General features: G+C 41.0%; 1 protein-coding gene across 1 annotated transcript in view; it reads right to left on the bottom strand.

Annotated features, from left to right (window-relative positions):
- The window catches only part of cdk14 (cyclin dependent kinase 14), a 247150-nt gene extending 228902 nt beyond the window's left edge, over nucleotides 1-18248 (bottom strand). The window contains exons 1-2 of the mRNA XM_078253608.1: nucleotides 17733-18248; nucleotides 4297-4328 (exon numbers count right to left, since the gene is read on the bottom strand). Of these exons, the coding sequence (XP_078109734.1) occupies nucleotides 4297-4328; nucleotides 17733-17826 (126 nt within the window). The 5' untranslated portion in view covers nucleotides 17827-18248. The remainder of the gene's footprint in view (nucleotides 1-4296; nucleotides 4329-17732) is intronic.
- Between the last annotated feature and the right edge of the window lie 819 nt (nucleotides 18249-19067).

Genomic DNA, 19067 nt, shown 5'->3' with positions numbered 1-19067 from the left:
CCAGAGCGTCAAAAAGTGACGCCAAGAGTCCCAACCAATTGCGCCTAAATATGACGCCAAAGGGCCAGACGTGAGTCTCGAGACTGCAAAAAGTCACGCCAAGAGTCCAGACCAAGCGCGTCTAAATATGACGCTCAAGGAGACTTTTTGCGTCAATAACAAACGCCGAAGGCACCTGACCAAGCGTCGCATTTTGACGCGATGGGAGTGAGAATGTGTTGATTTAACCCATCCTAGGCATTAGGAGCAGTAAACGGCCACATAGCAGTGTCTGGGGTAACACACCAATCAGACAGATTGGCTTTAAACCAGTCAGGAGGTTTGCAGTGAAGTTAGTCAAACTGATTTGGCAGAGGAAATGAAGTTGACCGATAAAACTATTCGGCAAAATGTCCGTTACAGACAACCATCAGAGTTTACAGACGGCCTGCCAGCTTCAGCTTTGACCTGCTGTACCTGCCTAAACTGAGGGACTATTAGCAACATCACAGCTTAGCTCACTTTCAGTTTCACCGTACAAATAAGTAGCCAGCCTGGCTAAACTTGTGGTTTGTGTACAACCTGTACAATCGTCTTCCTGCTCCTGCGTCTTTCCCCATGCACTGACCCTATTTTTAGCAATGTTGCAATGTTTGGAGATCTCAACAAGTACCACGTTATCATTTCCAACTAAACTAATGGCAAAAGCTACTAAAATGAAAACAAAGTTGTAATAAATGACAGTTGTCCTCTAAATTATCCAGGATACTTTTGGGTTTCTTTGTGGATATCATAAAAAAAAAATATATGGAATAAATATAGGAATATACTGTATGGTGGTGAAATACCTTATTATTATTTGTACCAATTCAAAATGGTAAAACATGAAAAATGAACACGGTTGAATTCCATTATGATTTTAACTTCAGACTCGTACCGTGACAAAAACAGATGAGAGCAGCAGAAATCATGACACGGAAGCTCTGATATTCTTTTTTTTTTTTTTTTTAAAACAATCCACAGAATTCACAGTGATTCACGCTGCCTGCAACTAATGAGAGCATTTTGCTTTTAATGGATTCTCCAAAGGCTTCCAGCAATTGAGAAACACATTCGTTGCATCAATTTTTGATCCCGACACCAAACGCATGAGATTATTCAGCTCCAGTTGGGAGTGAGAAAAGATAATGAAGTTGGAGCGTGACAAAGACAAAATGGGAAGCGACAAAAAGTCAGAAAAAGGGACAAAGCACAAGAGGAAGAGAACGATTCAAAGAGGGCAAAGAAAAAAATCATTACCTCAGTAGCAATCACAACACTCCAAGTTAAATGTTATGGGCAACTTTCTGTGTCACACAAAGCAGATATGCAGAGAAACCATCCTCAATAATCAAGGCCTACCACAGGCTCTTTCTGTTGAGTGCAGCACTTTTACCACAGATTCAGATTAAGCCAGTCAGGTTTCAGTATCGGTTTCCTTTAGAGACAGAGAGAGAGACAAAGAGAGAGAGACAAAGAGAGACAGAGGCCTAAAACTTTCAGCCATTTGTAACTTTTTACACAGGAGCACTTTCTTCTGGAATAAATCTCCCTGAACACGTCTTCTGTTCATTTGTCACTCTGTATCGTATAGCTTTATTGGTCTATATTAATGCCGATAGGCTTTCATGGGACAGCGTCACTCAAATCGTCGCCCAGCACAAGTGGTTCCACATATATTTCGAATTCATCTCCATAAGCCGATGTCAAAATAATGTGCAAATAAGAAATGTAAGTTTTAGACACAAATCTCTTCCGTTAGTGAGTTTGAGAGTAAGACAGGCTGTTTGCTCAGTGAGAATCACTTCTCTTTCTCGGAGCAAATGTGTCCATCTTGTACATGTTATTATAATTCTAGCAAACCTGAATCTTGATAGCATTAATAGCATTCAAGCATAATGAATCTGATTCGTCACATTCGCTCTTCCACATTTCTCTGGTCATGCGTTCCCTCCTGTAATGGCTCTACACCTCCGGGGGGGGGCCCCGCCCCCCAAATTGAGAACCACTGCCTTTGACAATAGCAGTGGCAGATCAGAAAATGCCCATATGAACTACTTTTGTAATGATGAACAACGGTATCCTGATGATAGGAGCACCAGATCAGATGAATGGCCCTTTTTTGTCATTTAGGTTGGACGACTTGTTGGTTCTATATTTCATCAAATATGATGTAGATTTCCCTGCATATTTGTTATGTCAAGACAACAAACCTATGAAAGAAAAGCAGTTTGAGACTCTGCTTCTCCTGCAGGCCTCTCAGCCTGACCAGACATCTCTATGGTTTAAACAGACACATAGTTTCCTATTCATCATGATAAATGACGAATGATGAATCAGTTCAACAGACACAAGTGGCAAACAAGCTCTGAGTCTATGTCTGCCTCTCTCAGACACACACACACTATCACACTGCTGTCCATATGTTTACATACTGTAGCTGTAGGCCATCATTCAGTTTGTTGCAAACATCATGCTGCTGGACAGGAAGAAGTAATTTTCCTTCCCAGATTCTTCACATTCTTCCTTAGCACCAAGGCCCATTTATAGCGAATGGTCCAAGCTATTTCCCATGGCATTGGCTTCTCGAAATGGTCTGCTTCGCGTTGTTTCACCACAAAAGTCCCTTCGTGAACGAGAACATGGGCTATATCTCCTTATCCAAACAATCGCGGGAAGCTTGGCAAACAGCCCTGTTGCCAAACATACGTGACGCTCATGATATCTGAGCTCTCATGTCCCTTTGCCAACAAAAATAAAGATTTCCCCAAAGTCCTCCTAATGGGAAAATCTTACAGTGTAGCATTCCTCATTTCCCCATCTACACCCAACCACCACACTACAGCTGAGGCTGCCGGATGGCAGCAAACTCAGCTTCTCTTCTCTACAATGTTCTCTCTTCTCAAGGTTTGTCTGTTGTCATTCTACAACACAGGGTGGCACGACTAAATGCAAGTTAAAAGTCCATTTACAAAGCAAAAAGCAAAAACCATTTTTATTCCCGCTGCTAAGTCTTATTTCATCCATTTTCTATTTTCCTGCGACTAGGGTTGGGCATCGTTTTGATTTGAACAATTCTGATTCCAATTCCGATTCTTCCCTTTGATTCCGGTTCTTATCGATTCTCGACTCGATTCTTTGAGGGGTGGAGTTGAAACGGGGTCACATGATTATTTCACAGATAAGAGGGGTATGTTATTTTGATTCAGTGGTGATTTACAGTTTTACCGGGCTGTTTCAACGTAAAATAAAGCCAGACTTTAGAGCGCCGCTTACTGTGCTCCATGGCTGCAACGCTCACTGGCAATGGCGATTGTTTTTCACTTAATCGCCGTTTTTGGGGCATTTTAGCCTTTAATTGATGGGTCAGTTGTAGACAGGAAAGGTGGGAGAGAGAGGGGGACCACATGTAGCAAAGGGCCGCAGGTCAGAGTCGACCCTGGGCCGCTGCGTTAAGGACTGAGCCTTGGTACATGGGATGCACGCTCTACCAGGTGAGCTAACAGGGCGCCATGTAATCTCCGCAACCGCAATTAATTTAACATTAGCTAAGGTCCTAAGGAGTATGACTGTTGATGGTAATTGTTGATTTTATGTTCATTTAAGAAAAAAATACAATGTTTATGATAATAAAGAGGCATGGTTTACTTCCAAAGCTGTGTACTTGTGTTATTACATTATCTGGGTCACATGACAGTGATATTTAACCAAAAGTGACGTATTCCGGGATTCATTCAAAACTTTAATTTGTTTGAAAAGGTAATACATAAATACATATTTTTGAATTTGGTTGACAGAGACAACTATGTTGTTAATCGCAATTATTTCTGAGACAATTAATTGTACAGTAAAAATGTGGAATTGTTACAGTCCTTGTGAGCACTATGTGTGAGGTCGGTAGTGGGGATAGCTGTGAAACAAGTGTGGAGCTCCGGGTGTACTCGTACAGAGAGAATGTGGTTGGTGCATTTGCATGGAGTCTCATTTGGCGGGCCAGAGAAGCCCTGTGATGGGGACTGACCCTGAGGGACGCCTCTGAGATGAGATGGAAAACCACGATGCTCGACACATGAATATATTACACACCATATGCACGGAGCTACAGCAGCATCCAAAAAAAAAAAAATCAACTGCAATGCAGTCCTGACAACATCTGGCCAGCAAGACCTTGGTGAATAATTTGAGTGAAAAATACAGCGTCCAACACTGTGCAAGTAGCCCTGAAATTGGGCCAGTGATGCCACCAGCTTCCTAAAATTCACTTGTTTTTCCTCTTACCTCATCAAAGCCGCTGTCCTCTTTCTTGAAAGCTGCAAAAAGAAGAAAGGAAGAGAGAATCAGACACTGCCGGTATTGACATCTTCTGAAGAATGAACACAATATAAAAAAAAAAAAAAAAAAGGTAGAGATGCAGCAGAGCACAGAGCCGTGTCACAGGAAATCATTCTGCACTCATTAAAGCGAGTCTAGGTTTGGATAGTCGGGGTGACGGCTCACTTGGAGTTTCATCATCAGTGGGGCAGAGAGCAACACTAGCAGGGATGGAAACATTACTAACAGATTCTACCCACGCTGCAATGTTAACCTTTATGGCTATGGGTTACAGATGCACAAGTTCATTTTTTACTTTCGTTAACATTGGGCGTTTGTGCTGCATTCATGTGGTGAATCATTGGAAAAATAAGTTTGCAGTTTACACTGTGAGATAGGGAATGTCTTGGCGGAGGTCTGCGCTCTCCGAGCGCGCTCCTCCGTTTTTAGCAATATATCCATTTCTACTGGAACTGTTTATACAAAATGAATGTACAAAGTTCAAATATGTTGGTCATGTTTCTACATTTAGAAATCTTTTGGCTCAATATGTTGCGTTTACTTTGTAGAATCTGATGAAAACACATGTTTTGCATTCTATTTTTTTAATTCAGGACACAATTTCATTTTATTGACTTACATAACCCTTTAGCTTAGGTTGTACTGATTTTAGGGATATGAAGCATTTGAAGATATGCCAAGAAATCAATCAAGACATCATAATAAGCACAAATACCAATGTAGGCACTGGCGAACTATTTGATTGCCGAGTTCAGAGGGTTGAGTCCGTTTGGGGTTTTTTCTTTGTAGATTTGTGTAAATGTGTTATTATGTCCCATAACATGGCATCACAATTTTTCCTTTCTTAAAATCAGTCAGAGAATAACTTTCAAATGTCATTAATATATAAAAATGATACATGCAATGTTTTATTGCAGGCGGGAGAGACTAAAAATCTAAATTTCTAAAAAATACAAATACAAATAAAACTATTGTCCTGTGATACCACAACCCTTCCAAAAGTAAAAGTATATAAAAGCTTTTCAGTTATTTGTTCTGTCTACATCCACAATGGCAATCCACTGTGTTCCTCGCATTAGTTGCAGCGTTGCACTTGACATCAATATCCTTCAGATTCATGAGGCGGAGGGTATAATCAACTGTTTCTGCAGCTTTCATTGCCCAATCACTCTCATAGCTCAGGAAGCTTGTGGAGAGCATTGTTAATAGGCAAACGTTGATTCTTCAGTTATTAACTCCTCACGATGTTTATGTGGTCTACAGTAATGAGAAAGGCAGTACAGATGGCGAAAGGACAGTGCTCTGGGGGCTTCGTGTAGAAATGGCTTCTTTTTATGTCAGAGTTACGCAGAGATTCTGACGGTATGATAACCTTCAGAAAACATTTTCACAGTTTGCAGTATTGCAATTTCAGCTTTAAAATGTCTGGGTAAAAAAAAAAAAAACACAACTTTGTTCCATTGAACACAATGTATGCCTGGGTATCGCACCTGGTAGAGCGTGCGCCCATATACAGAGGCTTAGTCCTCGACGCAGCGGCCGCAGGTTTGGTGGGGCGAGAGAGAGGAGGAATGACATGCATCAAAAGGGCCGCAGGTCGGAACCAAACCCACAGCCGCAGCGTATACCTCAGTTTTTCCTAGGGCTGTAATGATACACCAAACCCACAATTCGGTTCGTATCACGATTTGATACGAACCTCGATTTTTTTTTTTCTTTTCTGAGAGGAGAGTTATACTCAGTAAACGTAATACAACTTGTTTTGTTTTGTCATGATTACATGCCACTTTGCAACACAGTAATACAACATAGACCTTATTTATTGATATTGATTGATTTCAATGACGATCAATCCAACACCAAAGATTCTTTTGTACCTTAAAATGTTTCCAAAAATGAGACATAAGTATAATGGTAATGGACAATTCCGCTTCCAACCTGTAGGGGTACTGAAGAGGAAAAGTGCTTTGGTTCCTACTATAAAAAGGTGCTGGTTGACAAGCATAGATGTCAGTATATATATATATATATATATATATAAATATAGATAGATACATATATAAATGTATATACTATATATATATATATATATAAATATATCTCTGAAAAGTAGCTAATGCTAAAGCCAGCTAGCACAGGTCTGTCTGCCTCACTCTCCCGGCGCTGCAAGGCTTCAGTCGGGATGAGAGCTGACAACAGCCCCAGGGACACATCCACAGTCAGCCCCCAGCCAGCTGGCAGCCAGCCAGCAATCCAAACCCGGTCAGCACTCCGGTGCTAAGGGCCAGGCTTGTGCACAATTCAGAAATGAATTGAGAAGGACTCCTAAATTCCAATTCAATTCTTGAATTTGAATTGATGTCAAAAACAGGATCTAGAATTACAAAAAAAAAAATGTAATTAATGGAAGCAGAATTGCAATTCCAAAAAAATTCAAAGAAATTCATATACATAATTTCAGTGAAGTGTTTAACAATGAAGCTTTACAATATATGTCAGATATGATTGCATTACATATTCTATAAATGATATTAGTTTGAACTACTTGTACAGATTACATTAACAGGAAATGTTTTCCCCCAGAATGCTTTACTTTAACCAAGTATTTAAAATGGTTGCCAAACAATTTGAGGTGGACATTTGTTTGAAAGCTTCTTTTCTACACACTTTGATGGTCAACACTGGACTTTTTAAGTTTCAGAAGTCCCTTACAACTTCAGATTACAAACATTTATAGATTTGACAGCTGTAATAACAGCGACATGGAAAATAATAGCAGGCCTAAAAGGTCATCTGTACTAGTTCATTTTGAAGAACCAATTCCAACACAAACACCTCAGTTACAGCCAAATGTGATTATATTATGGCATTACCTCATAAGGAGTAACCCCCCAACACTGGATATCATATGTGTTTAAAAGCATGCAAGCACACTTTTACTTATTACTTATTGTAAATCAAGAAAACAATTCATGTCAATTGTGGAATTAATAGAAATATTTGTTCTCTTAAAGAGTGATCGATATTTTGGAACAAAATGTATGCAGGGTTGAGGAGTGACTAGTTACGTGTAATGAAATTATGTTATTAAATTAAAAACTGAATGTAATTGTATTTAGTTGTATTACTGAGGTAAAATGTGTAATTCAATTAGTTACTAATCAAATTAAAAGGAAATTGATTTGCATTGATAAAGTAATCCAAATAACGTAATCCAAACCACATTTATAATGGGTAATTTATAACAATAAGTTACATTTCCAAAGTAACCTTCCTAACACTGAATGTATGTGTTCATACAACACATTCTGCTGTGTGACTGTGTGGAATTTATTTGAACTGCCATGAATTTAATTCCACTTCCTGTCATTCAAATTCAACTTCCTGTGGGGCGGAGTCAATTAAAATTCAAGTTCATGAATTGAATGGAGGCCAATTCTGAAATTCTGAATTTCGCACAAGCCTGCTAAGGACGCTAACGGCAGTTTACTGAACCGTCAGGAAACAGACCCAGGCACCCGAGTCAGAACAGCGGCCATTCGTAACGTTACACCTCCGTTAGCGTTACTGGGTCTCCTCCCTGCCAAATCCCCCCCCCCCCCTCCCTCGCGTTTAGCCGTCTTTACAGTTACATCTACAGCTAACAACATTTACCCGATAAAAGGGGATATGGCACCAAAACGACTAATACTAATTGTAATTTAAAGATGTGGTAGCATTGGATCTGGACGGGAAAGATAACTCTGGGAGTTGGAAGGGGTGTGTCGCGATTCTGCCTTCTCACTCCGCGACACAGGTTTGTGGGTCAGAGTGTCGCGATTTCGGTTTCATATGGCATATCGTTACAGCCCTCAATTTAAAAAAGCTATAAAACAGATTAAATAGGGCCGTACATTAAGTCAGTGCTAAAAGCTAACTGGAAATTTGGAAATATGACTATGTCTAATTTTCAGTGGCTTAGGCTTGGTGGGGGAAACTTAGGCCCAGTGGGCCACCAGGCTTGGAATACATTGGGGGAAACCCTATACCTTACCGGTAAGTGGTCCATGCCTATCAGAGGGAGTGTTTGGAAGCGTTGTCGGCCCAGCCACTGAGCCGGTTAACTGCTGCTTCCTTCTCCTCAGAGGGGGAGTACACACAGACACATTCCCCAAAGACTTCCCAGACAGCATAATCACAGCCGCAAACCCACACTCAATACAATGAATTAGACTGCAGATAGACAATAAAGCTTCTGCACTGGCTGACATGTAAGATTTAGTGCCTGCGGACAAGTAACACATTTAACACTGTCAAGATAAATGTTTGAAATTCAAAACACCAAAAAGATAAAAAGGAAAGGGGGGAGAGAGAGTGAGGGGATGACACGCAGCAAAAGGCTGCAGGTCGGATTCAAATCCGGGCCGCTGCCAAGGACTCTGACTGTTCATACGGTACGGCCAACATCATCATATCTGTTTCCAGCAAAAAAGACTGGAAGAAGTAAATGCAGAAAATCCATGTTATGTTCTTTTTAACGAAGTAAATAAATGTCAGACTGGCATGTGATGTTCATTCTTCTTAGAAAACTCCGTTTTTGGAAATGTCTCATGATATATTGTCTCTAGAAGTGTTTTATTCAACTTTTGTTTCTGTTAAAGAAGGAAAAGAATTTCCCAATGCTCAATACTTCTAGAATCATGATAAATGAAAATCACAACACAAATCCAATCAGCACCCATGTATCGGGAGAGAATCGAATCTGGACAAAAGCATACCGTCCAGCCCTATAAACTAAGCTAGGTTCTATGATTTAACTAACATTACAATTATTCATCACAGTCAAATTATATTAGAAATTGTCATTCCATTTATTGAAATCGGCTACAACGAGTACAAACGCCTACAAGTCATGTCCGCCCATGTTGGCGGCATACAGATGGCACTGTAACCGCTTAAGCAAACATTAGCTTCTCAGGCTGGCGCTGTATTTATATAGGGCTTTTCTAGTCTTAACGACATACTCAAAACGCTTTTACGTGGGCTGCATCTCATGGCCCTTATTTGATAGCTCCTGGACTCCTCGGCTGAACCGGAAGTTGTTCTGTCCCTCCACGGTGAAGGCTCTCAAAGCTCTTATTTCTGCCCCGAGGAGGGAGCATCGAGGAGAGAGCATTGAGGAGGGATCACCGAGAAGGGATCAGTGAGGAGCTATAGGCGAGGTTACAGAGAGCAGCCTTCTCCCGGGCCTCCTCGGTGGGAGGGACTAAGACGCGAGGAAGGGAGGCAGGTGGAGCACTCGAGGAGGCAATTTAAGCGACATGAGAAGCACCAACAGTCTTTGCCCAAGGACACTTCGACATGGGACTGCAGGGCCAGGGATTGAACCGCCAACCTTCCAACAGGTAGGTGCCCACTCTACCACCTGAGCCACAGCCGCCCGTTAATACGCTAATAATAGTAATAGCCTATGTGAAGTTAAACAGTGGATTCCATCAGCTGTGTCCGACCAGCTGTATGGTATCAACTGTCGAAAACTACCAGGCATCGCCTAAATCATTTTAGGTGTTTTTAAACCGTAAAAACAGACACCGGCACACAGAGAAAATATAAACCAGACAGCCAAGAGTTTCTACTGCTGCAGAAATCTGCCGGCGACAGCTGTCATTACAGCTAGCGATACCAATCTTATATCTGTCCGTTAATTGTGAAACTAGAGCGAGAAGGCAATTAGCTTAGCTTAGCATAAAGACTGGAAGCAGGAAGGAAACTAAACCCACCAACACCTCTAAATTAACACATTGTGTTCCACTTGTTTAATTTGTATTCAACATGAAATGTAAAAACTGCATGTTGTGGTAGGACGGGGGTTATGTGCAGTTAAAATTATTTGGCATCAGCCCTGGCTTCATACTTACAGGACAGATATGAGAGTGGTACCTTTCTTCTCATCTAACTCTTGGCAAAAAAACAAAAAGAAAATAAGCATTTTTTGATAGAAATATAATCGTTCAGCCCTAGATATTACATATGACAGTTTTTCTCATGCAAAGAGATGATCAAACTGTATCTTAATGGGGATTAAGAGATTTCACATTTCTCATGTTAAAACCAACCCGTGCAGAAAGCACGTGCTAAAACACTTATGTGACTTTTTGCATGTTATATGAATAAAAAGATGTTTTGAAAACTATCCAGAAAAAAAAAAAAAAAAAAAAAAAATTAATCTTCATCTTATTTGTGCTGAGGGATAGTCTCAGGGACACTAAGTGAACAATGTCAAAACATTTAGATTGTGATGCTGCTGAGATGCTGTCAGAGCATTCCCTCTCATAAGCCGTGCAATATACTTATTTTCAGAGTGCATGCAGAAAATAATAGACTCACGTTCTGAAGGAAATAATGAGAAGGAGAAATATTGCAGAGAGAAAAGAAGACTGTTTTCCCCAAACTCACTGCAGAAAAAAAGCTAAAAAAAAAAAAAAATGCCACTTCTGCCTTAAAACCCATAACGCCTCATTACTGCTTCTACAGCCTTTCATACTGCATCTCTCACTTGGGAAAAAAATGCCTTTTGATCAAAGTTGTGAGGAAAACATTAAAAAGCCAAACCTGTCATACAGGAAAAGGTGTTACCATTGGTAAATTAACATCAGACATGGAACTATCCGAGTGCAAACTGCGAAGGGCGGCTGTGTGCGGACACATCCACACATTATCCATTCGATCTGATGGCTAACCGTAACCCTAACACTCGCATTGTGTCAAAAAGTGACGCCTGGTCAGGTGCCTTTGGCGTTTGTTATTGTTGCTAAAAGTCTCCTTTAGCTCCATATTTGGTAAGGGTGGGAATCACCAGAGGTCTCACGATACGATATTATCACGATACGATATTATCACGATACGACATTATCACGATATATTATTGCCATTTTAAACATATTGGGATATTCTGCGATTTATTTCGCAATTGATTACTATTTTCCAACTTCAAATGACATCCCCAAAAGAAAACTTTGTCAACATTTGTTTTATCTAAAAAGATACATTTCCATTTGATGAAATTGATTTTAATATGTTGATACCAAAACATTAAATTCTCATGTGCAATTGATCTATCTAATAAAGCAAGACTTATCTGTATGTATGTATGTACGTACGTACGTACGTACATATGTCCGTGTTTGGGGGAAGGTAACCTGCACGTCAAACGCAGACGCCACATGCAGAACGCTTTACAGAAACTAGCCAGAAACTAAATAGTGTTAAGTTGCTGTGAGCTGTAGCCTACATTCACTTCTATTTTCAACGGGCACTGTACTAGTATTATAAAAAGGCCGATACATGATATCCGTGTGTCAACTGTACTAGTATTATAAAAAGACCGATACATGGCGCCCGTGTGTCAATACAGTATTGCCACAGAATATATCGCGATACTATGCTGTATCGATTTTTTCCCCCCCCATCCCTAATATTTAGACGCGCTTGGTCGGGACTATTGGTGTCACTTTTTGAGTCTTCTTGAGATGGTGGGTGGGGTTACAAAATGTACGTTTCAGTGACACGTGGGACAAGAACGGGACACGAACCCTGGTCTCCTGGGGGAAAGTCCTGTGTTGTTTGACCCATCCAATCTTTCATACTACGCTCTACCGTTGTCACTCTTAATAATAATAATAATAATAATAAAGCACTTTTCAGGTATTAAGCAGACAGTGCTTTCCAGATTAAAAGATTTACAGGATATTGATTATGAATCAGAAAACCCATGAACGCCCCCCTCTCCTCCCACCATGACATACAAAAATTGGAGCAAGCAGCACTTCATAAAACAGTGAGAGTGCAAGATAGAATGTCAATAACAGAAACAGGTATGGAAATGCACCAAAAAAAACACTAAAAGCTGCTGCTCTGCCCGGTGCGTTCCATTCAGACACTAGAGGGGGATTCTTGCGTCAGTATCTGATGCTGAGAGACACTGACCAAGCGTCAGGATTTTACCAGTTGGGAGAGAGAACGGGCTGACTCTGCAGCTCCTCAGGTTGCCTGGCCCAAGGGCACCTCAACGGCAGTAATGCTCAGTTAATTCACTTCACTGGCCAGATTTATCCTGCAGGTGCAGGGATCGGACTGACCTTTGGGTCACAACTGCAGGAAAGCAATAATTAGGTATTTTCAGTGGAGGAGAGGAAGTCATTTTTGAATGCGATTGTTTTTGCGTCATTCAAAGTAAAGAAAAATGTCTTCCTATAATGTGAGCGAGAAAGAGTGCGTGTGTGTGTGTGTGTGTGTGTGTGTGTGTGTGCGCGCATGTTGAATATCTGGAGAACAAGTCATCCGATCTACTTCAGTCTTGGCGGGTGTATTGCTGGATACCAAATGACATGCAGTGTTGAATTTGATGCAATTTGTAAACGTGTGACAAAACTAAGCAATCACACAATAAATGTTGAAAAAAAATAAATAAATAAATAAATAAAAACTAAAACGGCCCCTGTGTGCAGCTGTAAGGGCGGGGCTTCAGGTTTCCCCGGCTCTCAGTCAAGCATGTCGTCCGCAGCGGGCTACCGGCAATTAATACGCCTATTTGGAAATGAATACCTCCGCTAAGTGTATTTAACTGTGTGTTTCTAACCACTGGATACAGCCTACTAACTTTACAACTAAACTCTTCTTCACTTCCCTCAACAAGCACGAGCGGATGTCCTACAGCAACATCGTCACTCTGTTATTGCGTCTCAAACTGCGTGACTTTGCAAACTTATAGTGTATATCAACAACGTTCCACTCCCGGGATTGCTCCGTTGCCGCCGGAATTTTCGCCAGATGTCCGTTCGCCTTCCTGTTTCTTTGTGTTGGCGTTCTAAACTCTGGTGGATTTCTGAGGACTATGGTTAACTGCTCCTCAGATCTCTGCAGGGTAAATCCAGACAGCTAGCTAGACTATCTGTCCAATCTGAGTTTTCTGTTGCACGACTAAAACAACCTTTGAACGTACACATGTTCCACCAAATGGTGATGTTGTGTGGACTAACCAGACCTTCCTCCGCAGCGCTGTGGAGGAAGGTCTGGCAGTGCAAGACTAACTTAACTTATAACACCAGGGAGGTTACCGCCGGAAAAATAGCTCCGCTTATTAAATCCACGCGTCAGCGTTACTTTATGTGGTTATGTCAAGCGACTAATGCTGTTTGAATCTCCACCGCAGCGTTAAGTTGGTTAACGATAATAGCCATTATGACCCACAGACACACCCAGCCAGCTCAGTCCCTTTCTGTCCGTGTCTCAGGACACTCTTTAACGCATATCTTTGCGGAGTCAAAGGTCTGTGATTAGTTCACGTCTGTAATTACAGCAGCTGCATTCAAATGTTTACTTGAGGTAAAAGGAGAGGCATTATCAGCTCATTGTACTTACGTTTACTCAACGTCTGTTTAAGGCGGAGCTTTTAACTCTAATATAATGCTGGATAGTTTCATGAATAATAATGCATCATATTATAATTGTGATATTTTGTTACACAGTAAGTCAGCGGTAGTTGCGGGTCGCATATTAAGTGCTTTGAGGGCAGAAACGGTTCTGGAGAAAGCTAAAAGCAGCGATACAGGAGGCCAAGCAATCGGCAGTTCCAAACAGGCGCATTTTGAAGGGACACCAGTGGCGGTTCTAGACCATTTCAAAAGGAGGGACCAGGCTGGGTCCACGTGCCATTTTAGGGGTACCAAATATATTAAGCATAAGTGTTACATACCACAAACTTTCCATAGGTTTGGTTCTACAAAAGACTAAAGATACACATATAACAATAAACACAAGAATACCCATTCAGTGTTAACCTACATTTTATTTATCACTGCACATGGATAATATTCCTTCTTTGGGGATAAAGGTGGGTTTAAAATGTATGACATTATTTTCCACAGTTAAGGCCGGGGGGTCGAGGCTTAATAATAAGGGGACACTGGCCACCCTTGGCCCCCTCTAGAACCGTCACTGACGGACACTGCACTAGTACTATGAAATTACATAAATTTGGGAAATTAATAAGTGATTTTGCTAAGCTACCCAATCAGGGTAGAACCTACCCTTTAATCCAGTGATGTAGTCCTAGAGTCAGTGCCCCGCAGGACATTTGAAATTTAATATACTTTTCATTAAAATGTATTAAAAAGGGGTTTTGAGATGTTCCATCTTTTTCATATAATCCATCTGGAGCATTCTTGATGATCTTGAAAACACAACATGCCACCCTCACATTCACATGCCAAACTGACAGCTCTCATAAGGATCAAACCTGGGCTCAGCACAGCTTGAGAAACCCTGCATCCGTCCACTAACCACATTTGAAGCTTTTAAAATCAAAGCATCCACAGTGCATCATGTTGCACAGTGCCATAATTTGACGCGTGATGCAGCCCTGCCCTCTGGGACCGGTTGGCTCAACACTGTTACAAGGACATTAAACAATAAAGCTGGCTCTTGAATGTGCTTTGTTAAAGCATCCATAGAGTAGAGGGCAAGAGCCTGATCAATAGTCAAGATGTGTTGATTTAGATGGGAGGAAAGATGGCCAATAGGAGATGAGCGTCAGCACAGCGAAAAAGTCAATGCCAATCTTTCTTCTCCCGCAACATCGACCCAAACTCAATTCTGTCCATGTCTCATCTTTTCTTATAAGCTGCATCCAGCTATGCATTCTGTCCACACACTGCTTTAAAGGCCACTGAACTCAAGCTGTGTGTGTGTGTGTGTGTGTGTGTGTGTGAGATAGAAAAAAAAATGGCAAGAGCGAGAAAGAAAGAGATTTGATGGCTGCACTAGTGATGTGACGTGTGTGCGTGATGATTTTTTTTTTTTTTCAGAGTCCCATACGAGGTTACTTTAGCAGCATAGCATTCATTATCGGATAAGAGCTATATCTAACAACGGGGAGTGAAAAGAGATGAGGATGTTGACAATGATGATGCAGGGATTTAACTCTCACAATATCCTAACCCATATTTTTCACAGCATTACTATGTATCAGAGGCAGAATGATTTATTGATAGGGTTGGGTATCGTTTGGGTTTTTTCCGATACCGGTGCTAAAATGATACGGTGCCTGTGCCTAAACCGAACAGTCGGGCGACATTAAAGAACGGCTTGTTTATTTCTTAGGCCAGTCAGTCAAATTTAAATGATTTATTTAATATGTCATGACAATAACTTATTTCACCAGTAAGTTGCTGCTAAACGACAAAACGAAGAACCAATTAATGGCAGAAGGGAACTTCACAACAACAGCTTGAGTTTCACTTGAATGCACCATGAGCTTACGAGTTGCAGTTGAACGCACCGACAACTGTGTTTCTCGGACAACTCTGACAGCGGCAGTGTCCAGGGTGTCTCAAAGTGCAGCTAGTCTCCTCTGTGTCTTCAGCTGCAGACTGTTGTACATCCCCAGTGGTGGAAGATGTATTCATAGCCTTTACTTAAGTAAAAGTACTAATACCACACTGTAAAAATATGCTGTTACAAGTCAAAGTCCTGCATTGAAAATTCTACAGATAAAAGTCTGTAAGTATCATCAGGAAAATGTAGTTAAAGTATTAAAAGTAAAGAACTCTCCTCCCATTTTAGAAACTGGAAAACGATCCAAACAGTTGTGTGTTTAATGGTCTAATGTTATATTGTTGGCTAGTTTCATTTTATAATAAAATATGAGATTTTATAAACTACATGTGTTTTGTGTGCAGAAATCTTAATGTGTAAAGTAACTAGTAACTAAAGCTGTAACAGATGAATGTAGTGGAGTTAATATTTCTCTCTGAAATGTAGCAGAGTAGAAGTAGAAAGTGGCATGAAAAAAAAGACTCAAGTACAAGTACCTCAACACTTGTACAGTAAAGTACAGTACTTAAGTAAATCAAAGTCATTGGTGGAATTAAAGGTCTAAAATGCCCCAAAAAATAATCCTTAAAAAAAGAATTGCACCATCTTTTCCAAAAGATAATGAGTAATCGTGCTAAAGAATTGTGATTTCAGTATTGACCAAAATAATCGGGATTATAATCTTTTCCATAATCGAGCAGCCCTACCTGTAAAAGGCATTCGGAAAGTCTGGAGAGAACACCATGTTTGGGTCTTTTTTCCATGCCGTATCAAGTAAAGGGATTTGATTCATCACATCGACTCTGTCACTTCTGACAGAACTAGAAGAATTTCTCCGACACAAGCAAATCTAAATGTGTTTAGTTTTGGACTTTTGGTCAGATAAACCAAACCACCTGAATACGTACACCAAGCTGGACCATGGGACTTTTTACTGTTTTCTGATATTTTAAAAACACAAAAATACTGGTCAGATGAATCTGCAACAATAAGTACAGTATAGTTGCAGCCTTTCACTGTGAATTTACTGAATATCTGTCGGACGGGCTCCGAGCGATTCGCAGGCAGCTGATCGGATCATTTCAGTGAAACAGTTGACTGTTTAATTGAGAAATGATTGATGGATTCCACTATGAATGGGAATTTCTGTCAAATGGCAACAAAATCTGTATCATTAGTGTTGTTTCATTTTTCTGAAATGTTTAATGAATATTACTGGTTTCATCTTCTTCGAAGAAGAACAGAAATGGTATGCCATTTTTCACTACTGTCTGACATTTTAGAGACCAAAGGATTCACCGTTTGGTTAAGACAACCGGCAGATTAATCGATAATGAAGAAAATCATTAGTTTTGGATTTAAACAGCTGGAATCAGGCTCACGTGCGTTTTCTGTTTAACGGCAACAGAAATGGGAACGCTTACTTAATAAAGTCAGGGCACCTTTTGTGAAAAAAAAAAAAAGTTAAATATATAAATATTAGGTTATATGAAGGTTATGGTCATCGTGGTTCCACCTCCTTTACTGTAAGTTGAATCTACATGGTTCACATTTTGTTCTTGCATATACTGACAGAAAAATGGCATCCAAGTTTAATTTAACAATTAACATTCAAAGAAGGTCTGAGGTCAAGCACATAACACAGGCTACATGAGAAACAAACTGATGATTTTATGGAAAATTATGTAACCTGAGGATCAGAATTGAGCAATCAACCTCAAATTCAACAGCAGATTTCCAGGGACACATTCCATCTATGTTTCCTCAGACGTTGTCCTCAGAACTCTTTATAAACCTGACAGTATTTACTATGGATCCGTGTCTTAGAAATCTGGCAGTACCCAAAAAGGAATTGTGCTGAGGGAAATGTGGACAGGCCAAGTTGATGCAGGTTTTCCATGGCCGCTAACCCCAAACTGTGAGCAGGCATCACCGCGGTGAAGGAAGAGACATTCACACTCACATTCTGGACAAAGAGCTGCAAAATGGGCTGGAAAATAAAAATAAATAAATAAATAAACGTTACTCACCAATACTCCTGAAACTCTCGGACAAAGTTCTCCTCAACTTTTTCATTTTGCCTATTTTCTCCGGGGGCTGGGAGGCTGGCATCAGGTCGCACATTTCTTTTCCACCGAGTTTCGCGGCAGCGGGATGGGGCAGCGGACTGGCAGCGGACCGGCAGCAGTTAGAAGCGGGGAAGGAGGACCGGTGCTCAGTGAGCCCTGCGGGGCTTCTTCAGCCCAGCTGCAGCTCTGCTGCTGGGAAACAGGAAACGGAGCCTTAAGGGCTCTCACTTCTCTCATCAACTAGCAACAACAAATGCCTTCTGGAGATTTTCTCAACAATGCAACTCCATTTCCAAAGAGGCGTTAAAAAGTCTGAAGCAGATCCAAACTACAAACCGTAATTTGCTGTGCCTTTCTGCTGCGTCTTTTCTTCGGTTAAGATCTATGAATCGCATGAGCTAGCTCGGACTTCTTTTCTTCTCTCAGCGTCCCAGGCGCTCCCTCGCTCCTCCACCGCAATCGAGATGTCATTTTTGGGATTCTCTATCTGGTTTCGACCCCCTAGGCCCCGCCCTGAATGCGAGGATTGGAGGAACTCCCGTGGAGCACCGCGTTTCCATTGGTCCCTGAGACTGGCCGTCAGAGAGTAGGCCCCGCCCCGTTATGTGTTGCAGGAGGAGGGATATTTTTTTTTGTTTTCCCGGGGAGTCAGATTGTTGTCAACGCCGCTGCTTGAGACTTCTGCCCTCAGAGCGACCCTGCGGCCGGGTACAGGCCGAGGTGTTCCCCGAGCAGCAGCCTCAGCAGCGGGGTGTTCCGCCTTTCATATGGGAAAACCAGAGGGGCTGTTTCAGACTTTAATAAAAGATACCAGATAAGCCCGGGCTCTGCTGTGATCCGTGTTTGATTTAGAATCAGAATCAGAAAAGGGTTTGTGAGAATTTTGAATGTCAAACACTTCATTTTCTGCGTTCTGGTACAATTTTCTGCAACAATTTGTGCCTTTTCTGCATCAAGTTATGGTACAAATGTCTTTATTTATGAAAATAAAATGAAAATAGGTTTTTGGGGTAGGTTGCACTGGCCAGTTTTGATTATTTACATTTACATCCCCCCTGTAAATTATGCATATGAATGTGGGCATACTACTACATATAGTATGCCCACTACACAAAAAATGGAATTGATATTAAGGCTTTTCGAGTAGGCCTACTTTAGTGTGATATTAAGGTAAACTGAGTAATTTAGTTCAGTTATGAATAGGCTATGTATAATTGTATCCTGTTTGCTGAACCACAGGTTGACAGATTTAGTGCCCTGTGTATTGCTGTGCCTTCAACATAAAGCAATACAGTG

The sequence above is a fragment of the Sander vitreus genome, chromosome 6, assembly GCF_031162955.1.
Source record: "Sander vitreus isolate 19-12246 chromosome 6, sanVit1, whole genome shotgun sequence".
In the NCBI taxonomy this organism is placed as follows: Eukaryota; Metazoa; Chordata; class Actinopteri; order Perciformes; family Percidae; genus Sander; species Sander vitreus.
The sequence above is the reverse complement of the archived record's forward strand: the minus strand, read 5'-3'. Positions and strand labels throughout refer to the sequence as shown.